The 20,117-nt window shown below is 38.7% G+C and overlaps 1 protein-coding gene across 1 annotated transcript in view; it reads right to left on the bottom strand.

Moving 5' to 3' along the window:
- TRHDE (thyrotropin releasing hormone degrading enzyme) overlaps window positions 1–20,117 on the bottom strand; it is a 511,960-nt gene that overhangs the window by 167,324 nt on the left and 324,519 nt on the right. Inside the window, exon 7 of the mRNA XM_072655393.1 lies at window positions 10,581–10,646. Coding sequence (XP_072511494.1) covers window positions 10,581–10,646 — 66 coding nt within the window. The remainder of the gene's footprint in view (window positions 1–10,580; window positions 10,647–20,117) is intronic.

Raw genomic sequence — 20,117 nt, 5'->3', positions numbered from 1 at the left:
TTTATATCAATTGTTCCTAACATCATTATCTTGGTGATGTATCTTAACAGACATCAGCTTTCTATATGGGCACTGAATACTCTGCTGTAGTGGCATCAAGCTCAAAAAGAAAAAAAGGATTCTTGAATGTTGACTTAGAGAACCACATATTAACACAATCTATGTTGTACTGCATTTTTATTTTATTTTGTTAAATATTACCTAATTACATTTTAATCTAGTTTCAGTTGCAATCTGTATCTTTGTAGGAGTTTTCAGGCCATGGTCACATGGAGCCTGTGGTCACATGGAGATCACACTGGGAGGAGCTTGGCCAAAGAGGAGAGCGAGAGAGAGAGAGAGAGAGAGAGAGAGAGAGAGAGAGAGAGAGAGAGAGAGAGACAGAGAGAGAGAGAGAGAGAGAGAGAGACAGAGAGAGAGAGAGAGACAGACAGACAGACAGACAGACAGAGACAGAGAGAGAGAGACAGAGAGAGAGACAGAGAGAGACAGAGAGAGAGACAGTATGAGGAGAAAGTGAGCACAGGTAGAGCAGAGAGAGAGAAGCAAGCTGTGAGTGAGAGCAGCTGGCCAAGGAGCAGAGAGAGAGGGAAAAAAGCAAGCTGTGAGTGGGCAGAGAGAGGAATTTGTCTAGAGAAACTTGTTTTTGTGGGGAGGCCTGACAGAAAAAAGGTTTAAAATGTCAGCGCTCCATGGATTAGTGATAAGTACCATGTTAAATCTTACCTCCTGATAGTCTAATGATGTCCCAAATAAATATTTTGGTTTTGTCTTTGAGGAAAAGAGTTTATTTTGCACATTTACCCTGGAAATATGCATGTATATTCATAGGCGCTGCTATGAGTATTGCATTGGCATTACTCTGAGTTAAAGTCTTTGCAATCATGAACAACAGTCTAAGTATGGTTGCTCTTTCAGATAGCTAGATCACCTGTCACCCAATCAATACTAAGTCGCTCTTTACATCAGTACTTTATATATCCTCCACATTTACTTCCTGGTATATACTGATGTTATACGCTCCAGTAGAATGTAAGATCCTTGTATGCCCACTTATATGCTACACATTCAGAGTTTCTCGAATTTACTTAATTCACAAATACCACTATTTCTAGCCAAAATGGACTCTGTGGTGTTATATTGCCCTATGTCATCTCCACACATTTGTACATGCTGTCTTCCTGACCTAGAATAGCCTCCATACTTGTATCTCTATAGGTAAAATCCAATTCTTCTATTAAAACCAAGATCAGGTGCCCCAAACTCTCCCTGACCCTTCAGCTAAAAGTCGTCCTTCCCTTCCTAAATCTCTTTCTCTGCTGTTCTGTGCAGTTAGAACATTCTAATCTGAAATAGAGTTATCTGTGTTACTTTTATTCTATTATCTATTTTATTTATTTATTACTAGTTCTGCTAAATCTTAATAAGTTCCTCAAGGGCAGATATTGTCTGTTTTTTAAATCTTTTCCAAGTGCCTTGCACACAGTAGATGTCTAATATTTTTGTTTCATTTTAGTTTTGCATCCATAACATTTATAGTATGCATACATCTTAATTTATCAAGCTGTTAAATATAGTTCTATTAAAACAAATCCAAATTTTCATTATAGATTGGGATCGGCACTGCCTCCTTTCATTGTAAACCCCAAGGAACACTTCATTTAGGCTAGATGCCTATTCATAGCCTTTTTCAATTTCTTTTCCGTAGTCCCAAAGATTCAGCTCACCTGCTCTCTTCCACCTGAGGCCATTGCTGAATGAGGAGTAGGCTTCCAATTTTCCTCCCTGTCCTAGTTGTCTTTGTAACAATCAAAGAAACTATGTTTAAGTTTTCTAAAGGATTTACTACTACAACTAGGTCCAATTAGTGCACTATTCAGTTACAATTTTGTAAAATACATTAACTGGTTTCAGAATATGAATAATGAGACCACTTCAGAGGATTCATTATTGGCACATAATTGACATTATTGGTATATTGTTGGGACTAATTGGTGACATTTTATTTAGACTTAAGTATATTATATTAACAAGAGAGTGTCAGCAAAGGTCTTCTCAGGCTGTGGGCTATCATCTGCATATGAAAGACCAAGAAAGTGGATCAGTACAGCATCCTACTCCAGCAAAAGACCAAAGGCAGGAGAAACAATGTCCTCTTCCCTTAAACTTCTCTTTCTTCCCCATCTATTCGTCTACTTGGGGAATGGTAGAAGCTTAGGCTCAAAAAGGGAACACTGAACCTCATTATTTGGTAGTTTTTAGAGAAATAACTATTATCTTATAGTCTAACCTTCAGAGATTAAAAATAGGAAACAAATGGAATTTCCAACATAAGCAAGGGTAGTATTGTTACCATTTTTGCATCATGGGACTGCTTGGAAATCTGGTGAAACCTATGGGCCCTTTTTCAGAATGTTATATTTTAAATGCATAAAATAAAATGCAAAAGATTATCAAAAAATCTAATCATGTTGAAATGTAATTATCAAAGTATTTTCCCTATTAAAGTTCACAGACCCCCTTGAAATATATCCATATACCCCTGCTCTAGGGGGAGGTTTTCTGACAGAAGGATCTAAGGCCCCAAGAACAGGAATTGGAGTATAAAGAAAAAAAAAATTAGCCTGAGGACATTGGCTAACTGGGGAGACCCTGGTTTGTTGGGTGTTTGGGGGGGATTGCTTGTTTGTTTTTGCTTGTTCCAAAGATCTTGGCCCCTGGGGCTGAGGAAGATCTCTTGGCGGACAGTTGAGAGAATCCCAAATCAAGACTCTGAGTTAACAAGATAGGACAGGGGCGGAGCCAAGATGGCAGAGTAGAAACACACAAATACGCTAGCTCCGAACCCACAGCCCATGAAATATCTGTAGTAAAGAGCTGCCAATAAATTCGGGAGCAGGTGAAGCCCCATAACAGGGGAGTGGATAAGATTTCTGTTCCAGAGAGCCTGAAAACCTCTCGCAAAAGGTTCTTCGCGCAGCAGACTGGGAGCCGAGAACAGCCCTGCCGGCTGCCCGGGCCGAGAGGAGCAGATCCAAGCGGGGAGCAGATCCAAGCGGGGAGCAGATCCCAGCAGGCTTCAGGGACAGAATCTCCAGGAGCCGCGCGGGTCAGTCCACCCACAGGTGACAAGGGTCAGTGAGAGGGTCTCTTTGGCGGGTCAAGAGGGGAGTGGGGAGTCCCCATGACTCAGGCCCCCTCAGGAGGCACCAGCGGAGGTGGGAGCAGACTGGAGCTCCCCAAGCAGGCAGGAGCCTGGATCCATTGTTGAAGGTCTCTGCATAAACCCCCTGAGGGAACTGAGCCTGTGAGGCGGCCCTGCCCCCACCCGGGCAGCTGAACTTGATCTCATACTGAATAGCAGCCCTGCCCCCGCCCAAAGCCCTGAGGCTGGGAAGCAGCATTTGAGTCTCAGACCCCAAGCGCTGGCTGGGAGGATCTGGAGGCAGGTGGGAGTGAGGAGAATATTCAGAGGTCAAGTCACTGGCTGGGAAAATGCCCAGAAAAGGGAAAAAAAACAAGACTATAGAGGGTTACTTTCTTGGTGAGCAGGTTTCTCCTCCCCTCCTTTCTGATGAGGAAGAGCGGTGCTCACCATCAGGGGAAGACACGGAAGTCAGTGCTTCTACATCCCAGCCCACTCAATGGGATCAGACCTGGGAAAACCTCATAAAGAGCTCAAAAAATTTTCAAAATTATGTTAGAGAGGTGGAGGAAAAACTGGGAAGAGCAACAAAAGACTTGCAAGCAAAGTATGAACAACAGATCAGCACCCTGCTAAAGGAGACCCAAAAAATGCTGAAGAAAATAACACCCTGAAAAATAGGGTAACTCAATTGGCAAAGGAGGTTCAAGAAGCCAATGAGGAGAAGAATGCTTTCAAAATGAGAATTAGCCAAATGGAAAAGGAGATTCAAAAGCTCACTGAAGAAAATAGTTCTTTCAAAATTAGAATGGAACAGATGGAGGCTAATGACTTTATGACAAACCAAGAAATCACAAAACAAAACCAAAAGAATGAAAAAATGGAAGATAATGTGAAATATCTCATTGGAAAAATAACTGACCTGGAAAATAGATCCAGGAGAGACAATTTGAAAATTATGGGCCTACCTGAAAGCCATGATCAAAAAAAGAGCCTAGACATCATCTTTCAGGAAATTATCAAGGAAAACTGCCTTGATATTCTAGAATCAGAGGGCAAAATAAATATTGAAAGAATCCACCAATCACCACGTGAAAAAGATCCCAAAAGAGAAACTCCTAGGAATATTGTGGCCAAATTCCAGATTCCCAGGTCAAGGAGAAAATATTGCAAGCAGCTAGAAAGAAACAATTCAAGTACTGTGGAAATACAATCAGGAGAACACAAGATCTAGCAGCTTCGGATAGAAGGGCATGGAATAGGATATTCCAGAAGTCAAAGGAACTAGGACTAAAACCAAGAATCACCTACCCAGCAAAACTGAGTATAATACTTAAGGGGAAAAATTGGTCTTTCAATGAAATAGAGGACTTTCAAGCATTCTTGATGAAAAGACCAGAGCTAAAAAGAAAATCTGACTTTCAAACACAAGAATGAAGAGAAACATGAAAAGGTAAACAGCAAAGAGAAGTCATAAGGGACTTATAAAAGTTGAACTGTTTACATCCCTACATGGAAAGACAATATTTGTAACTCTTGAAACTATTCAGTATCTGGGTACTTGGTGGGATTACACACACACACACACACATGCACACACACACACACTCATAGAGACAGAGTGCACAGAGTGAATTGAATAGGATGGGATCATATCTTAAAAAAGAAAATGAAATCAAGCAGTGAGAGAGAAATATATGGGAGGAGAAAGGGAGAAATGGAATGGGGCAAATTATCTCTCATAAAAGAGGCAAGCAAAAGATTTTTTTAGTTTGGGGAAAAAGAGGGGAGGTGAGAGAAAAACATGAAGTTACTCATCACATTCCACTAAAGGAAGGAATAAAATGCACACTCATTTTGGTATGAAAACCTATCTTACAATACAGCAAGGTGGGGGACAAGGGGATAAACAGGGTGGGGAGGACGATGGAAGGGAGGGCATGGGGAGGACGGTACAATTTGAGGTCGACACTCATAGGGAGGGACAGGATCAAAAGAGAGAATAGAAGTAATTGGAAGCAGGATAGGATGGAGGGAAATATAGTTAGTCTTATACAACATGGCTATTATGGAATTCATTTGCAAAACTACAAAGATTTGGCCTATATTGAATTGCCTGCCTTCCAAAGGGAGGGGGTGGTGAGGGAGGGAGGAAAAGAAGTTGGAACTCAAAGTTTTAGGAATAACTGTCAAGTACTGTTCTTGCCGCTAGGAAATAAGAAATACAGGTAAAGGGGTATAGAAAGTTATTTGGCCCAACAGGACAGAGGAGAGGATGGAGACAAGGGCAGAGAGGAATGATGGAGGAGAGAGCGGAGTGGTGATGGGGGCAATTGGAATGCTCGGTGTTTTGGGGTGGGGGGAGGGGACAAGGGGGGAGAAAATTTGGAGCCCAAAAATTCTGTGAAAATGAATGTTAAAAGTGAAATAAATAAATTAATTAAAAAAAAAAACAAGATAGGACAGCTCAAAGAATGGGGGGATAGGACATTTTTGCTGGTTTTAGCAGTGGTTTCTGCTTTTTCTAAGTAAAGAGGAAAAAAGAACCTAAATAAATAAAGGGTCTTTTCCCCTGAAAAGCATGGTGGTAGAGAAAGAGGGGTATTGATTTTTCCACTTCTTCACATCAGTAACCCTGTTTTCAAGTAGCCTCCAGTTGACATCAATTGTCTTATGTTTTACCTTCCTTTATCCCAGTTCTAGAGCCAAGGACAACCAAAAGATAAAGTACACCTGGTCTTGGACCACTTGAGGGCAATGCTGAACTAATCAAGTAGAAAGTCTCTTTATCCCATCTTGAAATACAATAAACTAGTGTTTATTGGCTAGTGACAAACCAGTTATTATCCCAGCATAACTTGTTTCCCACTGGAAGTACTTGTGGAAAATGCTTCTTATTCAGAAGGCCACTTCCCCCACAGAGAGGTACTTCTCCACACACCAACAGTTCCCTCTCTCTGCCGTGGCTTGGGACAATGTAAGAAATAAAATCTTTTATAGATTTGTATTCTAGATCATTCTTAAGAAGGTTTTCTCTCCAGAACAAGAGATACTGAAAAATTTCGAATGAGACAGAAGCTTAGGAAGACTCATTCAGCAGAGTAATGTCTAATATGGCAGCGTTCAGCAGAACAGTGTCCAGAGGAGTCTACAAGAAAAGAGCAAGAAATAGGCTCTAGAGGGGCAGGATAGGACAGCTCTAGAAGATACCAATTCCCCTGAAGCATCAAAGGTTTCAAGTTGCCCCTTTACAGATGTCCTTTGGTCATACATGTTTCCTCTACTTGTGTCCCTTCTCACAGGGAATCCTGATAGGTATTTTTCCTGCCTGCCTGGCTTTCCCTATGTGTACCCTCACCATACATGTTCCCTGCATATATGCCCTTTACATCCTGGCCACTTGGATTTCCTATATGTGTATCTTTCCATGAGACCTAATGGGTCTTCTTCTCATAGATGTTGTGCACAGTTGTAAAAAAGCCCACTGCAGGTCCATGAGGGAAACATTTTGTTGCTGCTTTTCTTACTATTTCATTCAATGCTCTCATTTTGAACTGATTGCATCATCTCACTATTAATGGTTAGCACATTGCTAGGGGCTTATGGTTATGGCTTTGGGGAATGCGGATGCACAGAGTACCTCGAATCTGAGTAATTGTCCATGGGGGATTCATTGTGTAAGTTGAAGGGTGCTCCTAGGTGGCACTTAGGAAATCAGACATAAAAAACTGGGCTAAGGGTTCTAAAGACCACATTTCTTGTCCTAGCTCTACTATTAACTTATTAGGTAACCTTGGAGAAGTCACCTAACTTCTCTGGGCTTCAGATCTCCATCTATAAAATGAGAGTATTTAAGTATATAACTCTAAGATTTCTTTTGCTTTGAGTTTTTAAGACTCTCAGTCTCAAAAGCTTAATAGTTACTTAATAGTCATAAAATCATAGATGTAGTCCTGGAAGGGACTCCAAAGGCCACTGAGCCCATCTCCCACCTAGTTTTACCACTAGGGAAAAAGGGAGGCAAAGAAAGGTTATGTGATTCATTCAGAATCACAAAGCTTCTAGCTCCAAGTTCAATGCCCTGCCCACTTTGCCATGTCACTTCTTCTAACCAAGGCTTTATGCTTGTTAGTTGCTGCTGATCATGTGGTACCTTCACTGACTCATCTCTGGGTTGTGCTCACTAGCTCCCCTTTCCCTTTGTTAAGGACATTCTAACCTTTAGCTCAAGCCCCTCCTTGCATAACTTTCCATCTAGTTCCAGTAACAATGAATGACAATTGGTATAGATACTGCTGGTGCAAAACACTTAAGATAATTCATTTACATCTCCTAGGGAACTCCCAGTCTGGTTGCTATCAACTGTAGCTTCACAAATAATTCTATGTCATTTCCTGACAGCCCTTCTTGCTATGGGAATTGCTTCAGCCAAACCAGAATATATTTTTGCACAGAAAAAGTAATAAATGGTGGTCTGGTACAGATTGAACTAGTATGATTAGTGCTGTACTTGAACATTAAGTGTTTAAGAGGCTTTTGTGAACTGGTCTGGGAGCTTAAAGATAATTTGCACCATCCTTTCAGAAGGAAAATTAGTTCTGAGTGCTCAAAAACTGCCTTAAAAATGAATTTACCATCTCTATGGTGCTTTAAGGTTTGCAAAGCACTTCAAAAATATTATCTCATTTTATCCTCACAACAACCCTAGGAGGCAAGTACTTTATCATTTCCGTTTTTACAGATAGGGAAACTAAAGCCAACAGAAGTTAAATGACTTGCCCAGGATCTCACAGGTTGTAACTATCTGAGGCTGGATTTGAACTCAAATCTTCCTGATTCAAGGTCCAGCATTCCCTCTACTGAACCTCCTAGCTGCCTCCTTAGACTATATTTATGAATGAGGTCTGTCTGTACCTACACTTATATCCTCTAGCCTGATTTCAAATAATAAACTTTGATTTGTTGGTATACAAAATAACCTTAATGAACAAGGGAACAATTGGGGAGGTTTTCTGGAGGTGGTAATTTTGACATCCTAAATTAGCTCTTTCAGCAACTTGTAAGCCAAGAGTCCCCAGGGTCCTCTTAAAACAAGAAAGCTTATAATATCCCACCCTATGACCACTCAGCTCCCTGACACAAAGTGTCTGTTCAGGAGGTCAACTCCAGACTGTATACCATACATCTTCATGGAGGAGATATGCTAATTTATCACCCAGACACAGAGGCTTACTGTAAACTAATCCAAACTGCTGATGATGCACTAAATCAGGTTGAGGGATGAGCATAAATACAGTGGCAAGTGAAGTTCAGAAGGATACAGATCTGCCTGATCAATGAGATGTCAGGGAGCAAATGAAATGGAATGTTGACAAACATATGGCACCACATGCCAACTTCAGAATTAACCAATTCGTGTACAACAAGACAAATGCAGATGTGCATTCACGCTCCAAAGAGAGGTGGGCTACAACAGAAGACAAGGACAAAATATCAGCTATCTTAGATAAATTATGACTTCAATGATTTGTTGGAAAAAAGAAATGTCTATTAAAAACATGCATTGTATGGAAAGGAGATATATATGTTAAAAGCAAGTTCTGGAGCAATAAACATTTTGCAAAGAAAACTTTTATCTGCTCATTCTGCTGAGAGATCTATAAACGCTGATGTGGACAAACAACAGAAATTTTATATAACAGGTAATTAGAGATTATTGGGATAGGGACTTTCACCTGTGATTTGATTCATATAAGGAATGCATGGGTGAGACATGGGTGAGAGACCCATGCCCCTTTCACGCCATTTATAATTTTAGAGAGTTTCTTAGAATGCTGAGTAGTTAAGTGATTTGCCCAGGATTACATATTTAGTATGTGACAGAGACAGAACTCTTCCTAATTTTACACCCAGGTCTCTGCTACATCATACTACCTCTCTAGATAAATCAATTGCTAATAAATAAATTCCCATTTGTGTTGCCCTGAGCAAAGCCCAGATCATTTCTGGCCCCACCATGACCCACCACTCTTAGCTTCACAGAGAGATAGTAATTAGAAGAATTTAGGAGAGAGGGATGACTTGTATGTCCACATCAGACCTATAATGCCCAGAGATTTGGTAAATTTCAAGGATTCTGGCCCCAAACTTCCTTTATACCCTCCACATATACAATTTGTTTTTAAAAAATATATTATGTTTCATATGGGCAATTTCTTAAAGGAGAAATCTGTAAGAAAGTGATTTCCCCAATAAACTTGTGAAAATAATAGTCTGTTTGCCACAGAATAAGGGAAGAAACTGGCAAAAACCTGCCCTACAGATTGATAGATCACAATATTCTATATGAGAAGAAGAATTGATTAGATCCCACAGGAATACATATTCCAACTCTTGTTAGTACAAAGCTTCAAAGGTATCTGGGGAGCTGGCAAGAAAGGAGGCAGGAGGTAACTCCTCCTTTCAAGGTAGTTCCCCTCCCTTTTGTTCTATATATCTATAGTTGACATAACATATTTAATTTTTACTTTATATTTTACCTCTCAGTAAGTTTTGGTTAAAGGTAGAATTATAGTACTAAAATATGACCTGATCCCAGATGTAGTTTATTTAAATTTCAAAATGAAAAGCTTACCAAGAGCAGATAAGATTGATTGCTCTCTCTGTCTTAGCATAATTGTATTTCAGGTGAACATCAATTTACTTTAAAGGACACTTCTAAGTAGCAGAATGCATCATAAATAATTCATCAATCACAGATGCTGGTAACCTGATTTACTCAAACAGATTCCAACAGAATAAAGGAGTCATATTGTTTTCAATATTTGTGTTTGTTTTCAAAGAGTTTAAGAGACTGGCTTTACCATGAATCACTGCCTAAAAGACTTCATGCTCCATATTCTGCCTGGAAAAATGTGTTTCTAGTTATGCACACTTATTAATTAAGAAAAATAGTTTTTAAGATATTTTCAGAACCAAGAACAAGTCAGAAGCAATGGTGAACGTATTTGAGGGAGAAAGGGTGGAGCGTGATTAGCTTTCCTCACATGTGTCATTCAGCAAGGTTAATATTCATTTCTATCTCCATATCAACTTTTAAACATAATTGAAGTGAAGCACATTTTTCTTGAGCAAATCCAACCCAGGTTATTCTAGTTCTTGAACACTTCAAAATTACTTCAGCTTGGCAGGGCACATTTAATGGAGGCAAAATCATACACTTGTTCAAGTTCAGTCAGCTGACACGGTGAGAATTGTATCTACAACTTCATCTATCATGCTGAAAGACACTGCTTACCTTTACAAGTCTTTGTGTTTTCAATCACTTTCAGCAACCCTGTACTGGTGATCTCCTAAATCTTGAGATATGCCTTGAAAAGAATGTACTGACAAGAAGAAAAAAAGAGAGAGAGAGAATAGAAAACAGGCTACTTACTTGTAAACCCCTCTGAAATACTGAATGGCCCATAAAATTAGCCAACATTCGAATTAAAGCTGCACCCTGTAGGAAAGAAGATGGAGAGATTCTGTTTCAACAGCCGTAAAAAAAAGCCCACACACACTGTAATCACTAAAAGTACAAGCCCTATTTTATTTAATCTCACTTCTGCCAAGTGAACTTCAGAAACAATAGAATGGTCAAATACCACAACCATAATTTCCTAAGTATTGGTAGACCTTGGATTTAGCCACAGTATACAACTGTTCTCTGTAAACTCTGAAGATGATCTTCCAAATATATTTTTTAACATTATACTGCAGTCTACCTGATAATAAGCTTGTCTGGTCTTCACATGTAAACGTTATTAAACACGGGGTCTATATTCAAAACCTTTAGCAAAATTTGGACTCTAATAGTATAGCCTTAAAGAAACCAGATCACTAGCCAGCATGTGAGGATGAGACATAATGTCTAGAAATATAGCTGTTGGTTAGTAACAGTTTTCTTTTTCATGTAACACCAGTGGCTTAAAAGTAAAGTAACATATGACAGCAGAAAGGTACTTTTCTGGGTATAGTGTCTTGGGCTTAAAGCTTTAGGAATCATTTCTAGAATCTGCCTGCCCCCAATAATTTTTTGCAGAATGCAACATTCACTCTAGTTCTATCTCCATCTAAAGCCATATTGGGTGTATGATTAAGGTCTCAGTTTTCTTTAGAAGCTGCAAAGAAAGTGCTGAGCTGCACTGGTCAAGTGAAAGGGCTTGCTCCTCAGGGAGTTCCCTGAACCAATGAAATGACAGGTCCAGTCCCTATCCTATAACAAGAAGAGGCACTACAGTGAATAGAAAGTCAGGCTAGGAGTGAGGAAGATCTCATTCAATTGCTAACTCCACTAATTCACTACAATTAAATCCATGCTGCCGGTGCAGCCCTGACCAAGTCACAATCTTTCTGTGCCTTAAGCAACTCTATAAATAGATTACAAGTAGCAGATGATTCTATAATATTGGATCAAAAGCTCGGACGGTCCTTGGAGCAATCCAGTCCAACACTTCTTTTTACAAGTGAGCTCTGTGGCCCTGGGCAAGTTGCTCTCAGTACCAACAACTCTGTAAGACCAGAAGTGGCAGATGACTGTAAGATACTGGGTCTAGAGATGGAAGGGATCTCAGAAGCCATCTACTACAATGTCCTCATTTTACAGATGAGAAAACAGAGGCCCACGCAAGTTAAATGAAGATAGGTTCACACAGGTATTAAGCATAAATGGAAAGATCTGAACTGGGTGTTCTGACTCCTCAGCATTTCCACTGTACATGCTCCACGAATAGAGGAAGTTTTCACCTGGGGAGTTCCTAATACCATTGAAAATGAAATCATAGATCTGAACTAAGATAAATTACAAATGAACCATCACAGCAATAATAAAACAATAAAAATGTATAAAATGTTGTGGTGTCATGACAGCTAACAGAATAAGCATCAGCAAAGCTCTAAGCTAATTGTCTGGGCTTTACTCTCTATTGCTCAGTTTGACCATAGAGTACTCCTACTATGACCTGAACTTACACTAAGTCTTATGGATATATTTAATTGCCATACTCCCTGAATAAAGGGGTTCATTAGAGTCATTAGTAGATATGTAGATTAATACTTTACTGTTTTTTTTCTTTTACCAAATGTTTTCCTCCCCAAAATGTTGTGTAGTCCTACCATCATTATCCACATTTTAGATGAAGAAACTAAACTTCAAAGAAGTTGAGACTTGTCTAAGCTCACTGTGTGAGTAAATGGTAGAGAGCCCAGAACCCCCTAACTCTTGGTGCAGCCATGGGCTGACAGGTTTTGAGCTGGAAAGGTCCTTAGGTGGCACAGAGTATAACCCTCTGTTCTTAACTTAATATTTTACAATTCTAAAGATGAGATGTGTAAGCCATTTTAAAGATATAATGACAAGGACAACAATGATGATGGTGATGATGATGACGATGATGGCGGTGGTGGAGGTGGTAGGCAACGTTTAAAAGATGCTTTATGGTTTTCAAGTAGTTCCATACATATTGTCTCATTTGATCCTATCACCACCCCTATGACTCTAACCAGATTTCAAAGGTAAGGAAAATGAAGCCCAGAGAGGATAGGTGCATAGAGGGCATAGACATACTAAGCAGAAAAACTGGCATTGGTGGAAGAGTAAATAAAGTGCCAGGTCTGGAGTCAGAAAGATCTGTGTTGAAATATGACCTCAGACACTTACTAGCTGCATGACCCTGGAGCAAGTTCCTTAACCCCTGTCTACACGAGTTTCCTCAGCTTTTATAAAAGCACCTTTGACTATTATAAATGCCCAGATTAATTACAAAGGATCTATGAAGTTAGACACTATCTCTTGATAAACAGAAGTATGTATACAATGATTTTACATATATACCTATATATGTATGTGTGTATATATATATGTATATATATATTTCTAATAGTAGCCATCTTTAGGGCAGGGATGGGGAGGGAAGAAAAAAGGGGGAAAAGTTATATGATAACTTTGTTATATATTTAAAAGAAATGGCAAGTTGTACATAATAGATTTGCAGTTTCAAGTGCAATCACCTTTTTTTTTTTTAAATTCTACCATGGTATGAAAATGCTTATTATTTCATAAATTAAAAATAAAATTTAAAAACCAAAGCAATTAGCATAGTGCCTGGCACACAGAATGGCCTATATCACCCCTGACCCTTTATGAATGTTTATGCCCTTCCTCCTCGTTCCCATACTGCACTGCCTCAACGCTTCTACTGTTTTGTCTCTCTATAAAATAGCCATTGCTATAAACTGTGGTGATAGTGAAAAGGGTAATTTTTTTTAAGTTCTACCTGGCCATAGGAACTATCATTAGACTGTTGAAAAATTCAAGAGAATAAACAAATATACATTTACTTCATATATTATACATTAATATTCAAAGGAATAGGAATGCATGGTCCCATATTACCTCCCCATCTAAGCCTACTTCCAATCACAAATAATTAACTACAAATGCTAATAAGGTTAAAATGGGATAAAATGAGAAAACAGATACAAAAACACTTTAGCTTCCCAAAATGAGACTGAAAATATAAGATTCACAGATGAGAAGCCCTCAAAATAAATGTCACCACAAGGAAAGTCTCTGTGTCAGCATCAATTTCCATATCATGACATGGACTACAGAAACAATGCTTCATTGACCCAGGCTCATTGAATTCTGTGTAACAAATCTTCACATAAAACAAGTGCTTTCTCTGATTTTTATTTAAGTAATAATTCATATTACAGACAGAGGGAAGAAACCTGGGCTTTATTCCTTTCAGTCTTCTAGTAGTTACCTTTGAACTTCCTTCTCTCCTCACTTCCTTCTATACAAATGTCTGACCCATTAAATCATGAGCTCCTTGAGGGCAAAAACTGTCTTTTGCCTCTTTTTTTATGTCTCAAATGCTTAGCATGTGCCTGGTACACAGTAGGTGCTTAAGTAATGTATTTGGTTGATTAATAAAACCAGAAAATCATAGAATCTCAGAGCTGTAAAAGAACCTCAGAGACCAGCTAGCCCAACTCATATGCCACCAGGAGTCACTGTTTCAACATTCCCAAAAAACAAATGATAACCTGGAGATATTTAAGGAGGAGAAACCCACTGCCTCCTAAGGAAGACCATGATTCACTGGAGTCACTTCTCATTCCAAGCACATTTTGCTTTAAATGATGCTAAAATTTGCCTGCAACTATCCATCATAACATAAGCAAGCAAAAAGACCCAGATCTAAAAGGAAACAAGGGCCAACTGGGTCATACCAGAGGATGACAGTACATTTTCTGCTGGACCATGTTTTATGACAAGTAAACATAAATAAAAATCCCCATTTCCCCAATCTCCTAAAGCGTTAGAATCTAAACTCTTTTGATTCTCTCCACCAGTTTTTTTAATGGTCATGTACCCCTGATATGTGTACATTTACTTATCTATAAATCATAATGATGGAACTAATATTTTTGAATATTGTAAAATTATATTACACAAAAGTATTAACAGGATAAGAAAAAGGTGAAATAATATTTGAACCGATAGTCAATAGAGAGTCATTGAAATCTATTTAATAAGAGAGTGGCATGGTCCTACCTTTGATTTAGGCAAATTACTTGGACAGCTCCCTATCCAAATAACCTGGACTTACCTACTTTGTGTTTATTCTGTTTACATTTATTCTCCATATAAAGGTACATGCACTTTGTTTCCCCTTTTAGAATGTAACCTCTTTGAGAATAGTGGTTGCTTCATTCATTGCATTCCTCTTCCCAAAGTCTAGCACAGTGTCCAGCATATGGTAGTCACTTTTAAAAAATATTTGCTTGTTTTCTTGATAGCTTTTAGGGGAAGGGGGAATGCCCAGTGCAGAAGCAGGGAGGTAAGGAACTTACACAGTGCTAGTGCTGAAGACAAGACTTGTCACCTGAAGAGTGGGATGTGACCCACCTTCCCAAGCCTTACTTGATCCCATCCCCCTTGAGGTGATACAAGAGCCCCCTTGGGATAAAATTCTGTCCTTAGTTTGAGAGCACTTCCCCGAAGCATAAATATATTGCCAGAGAACTAGAAATCAACTTACTGGGTCTGTCTGGTTTCTTCCTGTCTCTTCTGCCTTCTCCTCATCATAATTGCAAGTGCTTTTGTGATATCTTCTTCCCCCAGCTATTTTCTCCATCAAATCTGCCCTTTCTAACTGGATTTCACTTATTGACTTGGGAAAGAGCCCATAAGGTGGCAAACTCCTCTCTCCTTCCTCTACAGATATAGCTGCTCTATTCATTTCTAGCTCTGGAAGTACTGGAATGTAATTTCTAGCACTGTTTTATTTAATTATAGAATTCAGAATTCCATTTTGACAAAGCAGTTAGAACTATCCCTTGGAGCAGGTCTTTAACTGAATTCCTTGAAGTGTGAGTGTTAGGCAAGGCAGTATCTAATGAAAGATTATTTTTCATAAGTCTCAGTTTCAAGGACTTTTCATGGTGGTAACTTAGCCTATTATTAATCTGTCTTATGACCAGAACAAAAGCCAAAGCAATTCTCATTGGAAAGTCAAAGCGACTACATTCATGGAATGAATATATGTGTCTGCCAATATTCCTGGCAGGAACCATTGTACTGGAGGATACGTATGGGGACCATATTTTCTCAACCAAAAGACATGACCTGACAAATATTTCTTTAAAAAGTCTCATGGAAAGTAGTTTATTTTCTAGAAATTAGTGCACTCCCAGAGAATCCATGATGAATGGTGGCTGCAGGCACAAGGTGCAGAGAAGTTTCCCTAGTCTATGTTCATGGGGACTGAAATTGCTTTATCTTAAAGAAAAAAAAAAAGAGAATAAAATTCCATTGTCTATGACCTAGTTTTAGTTGTTAAGATAAATAACAATAACGTGATAAAAATATATTTATGCTAGTATATGTATGTATGTGTACACACATTTACATAACTACAAAATTATAAATGGAAAGAATAAGATAATCAAAACAAAATGTGAAATTATAAAGTTCAAGCTTGATAAAAATGAAGAGATATGGAAGACAATTTCCCAATGCTTCTCTGACAAGGTCTATGAGTGTGGAATATTACATATAATATCAGAGTGCTTAGAAATGGTGGTTAGTTTTACTGAAACTTTTTTCTTTCTCTTCATTCTTTTTTCTTAAACTATGAAATGGTTCTCTGAGCAGGAAAGAGAAGAATAATACATGGAGGGGAAAAGGTGATATAAAATCCAAAAGTATAATTAAAATTATTTGTAAAAAAAAATAATACTACAGGTATATCCTGAAGCTCAGACAAATCTCAAGAATCAAACTGCCATGGCATTGATAAATTTCAGCATTGGAACTACAGTTTTTGGTCTGCTTTGCTTCAGACACGCTTTGCTCTTTCTACTCATATAAATTTACATTTTTGTATAATACTATGGTATTTACATGTACTATAATATAATTACTATAATATTCAATTGAAAATAGGAGTTCTCAGTGTAAGACAATGTCAATTGCCAAGGTGTACCCAGTCCAGGGAGCGGTGTCTATGGACTTCTGAATCATGATCTCCATTGTAACCTCTGTTCCTTAATGGACAGAAGAACTGATGAACCAAGAAAGGAGGAGAGACTTTATTGGCTACTAGGGTCTTGTCTGCCCACGTCTGGAGTTCAGGAAGTACCTGACCTTATATACTTAAGTCTTTGAGTCTTTTCAGAGGTTCCTTGGTGATACCAATTTGGATATTCCAATGAGATTGGAAGCCAACACATGTCCCACTTTTTTCTCCATTTCCTTGAAAGTTGAAAAATTCAACAGGCTCCTAAATGTGAACCTGCCTCATATATCTGAAGTAAAAATGTCAAGTTCTTCAACGTTTCAAGGATTGCAATTTCATAAAGCAGATTATTACCCTGTCCAAGCCTTAGACTTTAACAAGAAAAAAAAAATGCATCATCCAGTGGCAAGCCCTTTGGTACTCAGTCTCTTCAAACTTAACCAGGTTTAGTCAGTCAATTAATACTTAAATGCCTACTGTGAACCAGCCACTTTCTTGACACCTCTCAAAGGAGCTTACAGTCTAATAGGGAGGCAACACTCAAATAACTAATTGCAAACAAGCTATATCAGGGTAAATTGGAAACAATCAACAGTCAACAGAGATACATTCTGCCCCTGGGCTGATCCTTAAAGACTTTTCCACCTGGTACAACTTTCAAGAAGTCCTAATCCACTAGTATAGTCTTAGACAAGCTGAAGTCACACTCAAACCATGATCAGGAATTAAAGTAGGACTGTGGCTGAGATAAACCTTCTATAATAGGATGTTTTGGTTTTTGTTGGCTTTATTTCTTGTGTAAGAGATAACTGGTTCCCCAAGACCTTACTCACCAAGACACACACAGAGAATTAAAGGCTGGAGGTTATTTTAATAGAGCTAGGAGTATCATAAATAATAATCCATCCTTGCTAAATCTATTAGGTGGTTACACTAGAGTAATCCCTACCAATTTAGTCTATTACATCCTAATATTTGTTGTAATCCCTCTTGAGGCAAAAAAAAATAATATAAATTAATTCCACAGTAATTAATGCCAGGGAGCTATTTGATAGATAGGATTATATATAAATTGTATTTAATTGTTGGTACCCAGCTGAGAAAGGCCATTTTTTTTTTTGCAATGGTCTTATCGAAATTGCAAGTACTGGTTATCATATATGACACAGGGTACATACATCTGTGATGAGGAAAAACCTGGCAGCTGGAGGGAAACTGCTAAACTGGGGTGGAATTGAGGGATGGGGGGCTCAACCGGGGTCTAATTAGATCTGAACAGACCCTTGGGCTCCTATGGAGTAGTGCTGCTAACAAGACACTTTGATGTATAGATCAGGTTTTTGAGAGGTTAGGTCACCAACTTCAGGCTTGTAACCTTATATAATCTTTTACTTCCTCTGATTGTTTTCATTTTGGAAAATGAAATAACCTTCTTTAGCAGGGTGAAACACATCTCAAAATGAAGTCAAGTCCAATCACCTCTCTGATCCTGTTTCCTCACCTATAAAACAAGGTGTTTGCACTAGAACTATGGTCCCCAAGATCAAATTATGTTTTAAGTTCAGATTTGCAGCTCTTTGAGCTTAATTGTTATTCCTCTTTATAAGTCCTCCTAACTCACATGAATAAATACAGGAAGTTTCAAAAGTCTTAGTGCAATTTTAAGTTTTAATAGCTTTGAATTGCACTGATTTTGGAACACCCAAAAAGATTCTCTCATATATTTGGGGGGCTATCTGCAGACTAAAGCTACTGGCTAAGAGAGATCCCTAAAAAGATAATCAATCAATAAACCCTTAGTAGGTACCTACCACATGCAGGGTACTGTGTTCAACACTAATTTATAGCAATTATTAAAATACCTTTTGCAATGACAAGCTGAAGATGGAAGTGAAGAGGTTTGTGGTAGAGGTTAGGGGTGTTGGGACCCCGAGAATGCTAAGGCAGAGTTACCTGAAACAAATTCACACACTCAAACTGTGTTTCAATCAAGAGACAGTTTACTATAATGCCAACAGAAGCAGGAGAAGTCTCTTTGGGGAACTTGCACTCTAATGGGGGTGAATCTAGAACTTCTACAGAAAAGGAGCATGGGGAAAGGAGTGCCAGAGATGCTAATTAGGTAATTTAACGGTCCAAGAATCTTTGGTAGCTATGAACGGGAAAGTATAGGGAGTATATAGGACATTAAGGGAGAATAGACATTTTTTTTTAGCTTCCAGAGATATGAACTTTGGGTAAACACCAGAGGCAGGATCCTTGGGCACGTACCTGGGAGAGAGTCCTTGAGTCAGTATCCCTGTCTCTGTCCTGATAAGGGATTTACAGAGTCAGGCTGGCAACAAGGGAAAATTTTCTCACAGGTAGGAGAGGCTGAGTTCCAGAGACATGGTCTTAGGGCTTTTTGGATTCCAGGTCCTACTATCCCATCAGAAGCATACTAGTTTCACTTTATCTTTTTCATGTTTATTTTTCTTTTTGTTCTTTTTTCCTCTTTCACAACATGGCTAATATGGATGAAGATCAGGCCACTGGACCCAGATGGCTCTGACTCTAGGCAAGTCACTTAATTTCTCAGTGTCCTGAGCAACTCTCTGAGACCATTAGTTGCGAAGAAAGTGGCTAGTGATAAATTGGTAGAAGTTTCCTGACCTTGGAGTCCCTATGCCAAAAAGAAAATCACAAGTCCAGTCCTTCTTGTCATTATTCATCCTTGTGATTTCATCTTATTGGTATAGGTAATTCCCTTGGAGGAACTAACCCTACCAAAGACGTCTAGCACCTTCTTTTCAATGCAGAAACTTAAAGCGTTGTCTAAAGCCCTGAGAGTTTAAGCGACTTGATTGGGTCTCACAACCATTACATATCAGAGACAGGAGTTTAACAGAAATGCTCCTGGTTCTGCAGTCAACTATTTGTCATCTAAATCACACGGCCTCTATACTTGTTTTAATGAGAACTTTTTTTAGCTTAAGAACCATCCAGATGTACAAAGGGCAGGATTATGCAGAGAGAGCAGGGTGATCACAAAGCACTGTGGCATTTAAAAGGGAGGTCTAAGGACTCTTCATATTTGAAAAGTAGCAGAGACTACTGTAATCCTCTGAACTACAACCTGGAAGAAATTATAACGTAAGTGACCCAGGGTCTAATCAACAATATGTGTCAGATTCAGAATGTATTATTTTATAAATTATTGACACAAACATGCATAATAAAGGTGTGTGATAATATGCATAACTCCTTGATTTTTTTTCTCTCTGCAGGTTTTCACTGTAACTATTTCATTGTAAACTATCACTTCTACCAGAGGACAGGGAAAGCAAAAGGTACATACATAAGGTAGCCAGATTATGTGTTGAGCTAGGTGGCACAGTGGATCTAGTGTTGGAATTAGAAACAAG

The sequence above is a fragment of the Notamacropus eugenii genome, chromosome 3, assembly GCF_028372415.1.
Source record: "Notamacropus eugenii isolate mMacEug1 chromosome 3, mMacEug1.pri_v2, whole genome shotgun sequence".
NCBI classification, from domain to species: Eukaryota; Metazoa; Chordata; class Mammalia; order Diprotodontia; family Macropodidae; genus Notamacropus; species Notamacropus eugenii.
The sequence above is the reverse complement of the archived record's forward strand: the minus strand, read 5'-3'. Positions and strand labels throughout refer to the sequence as shown.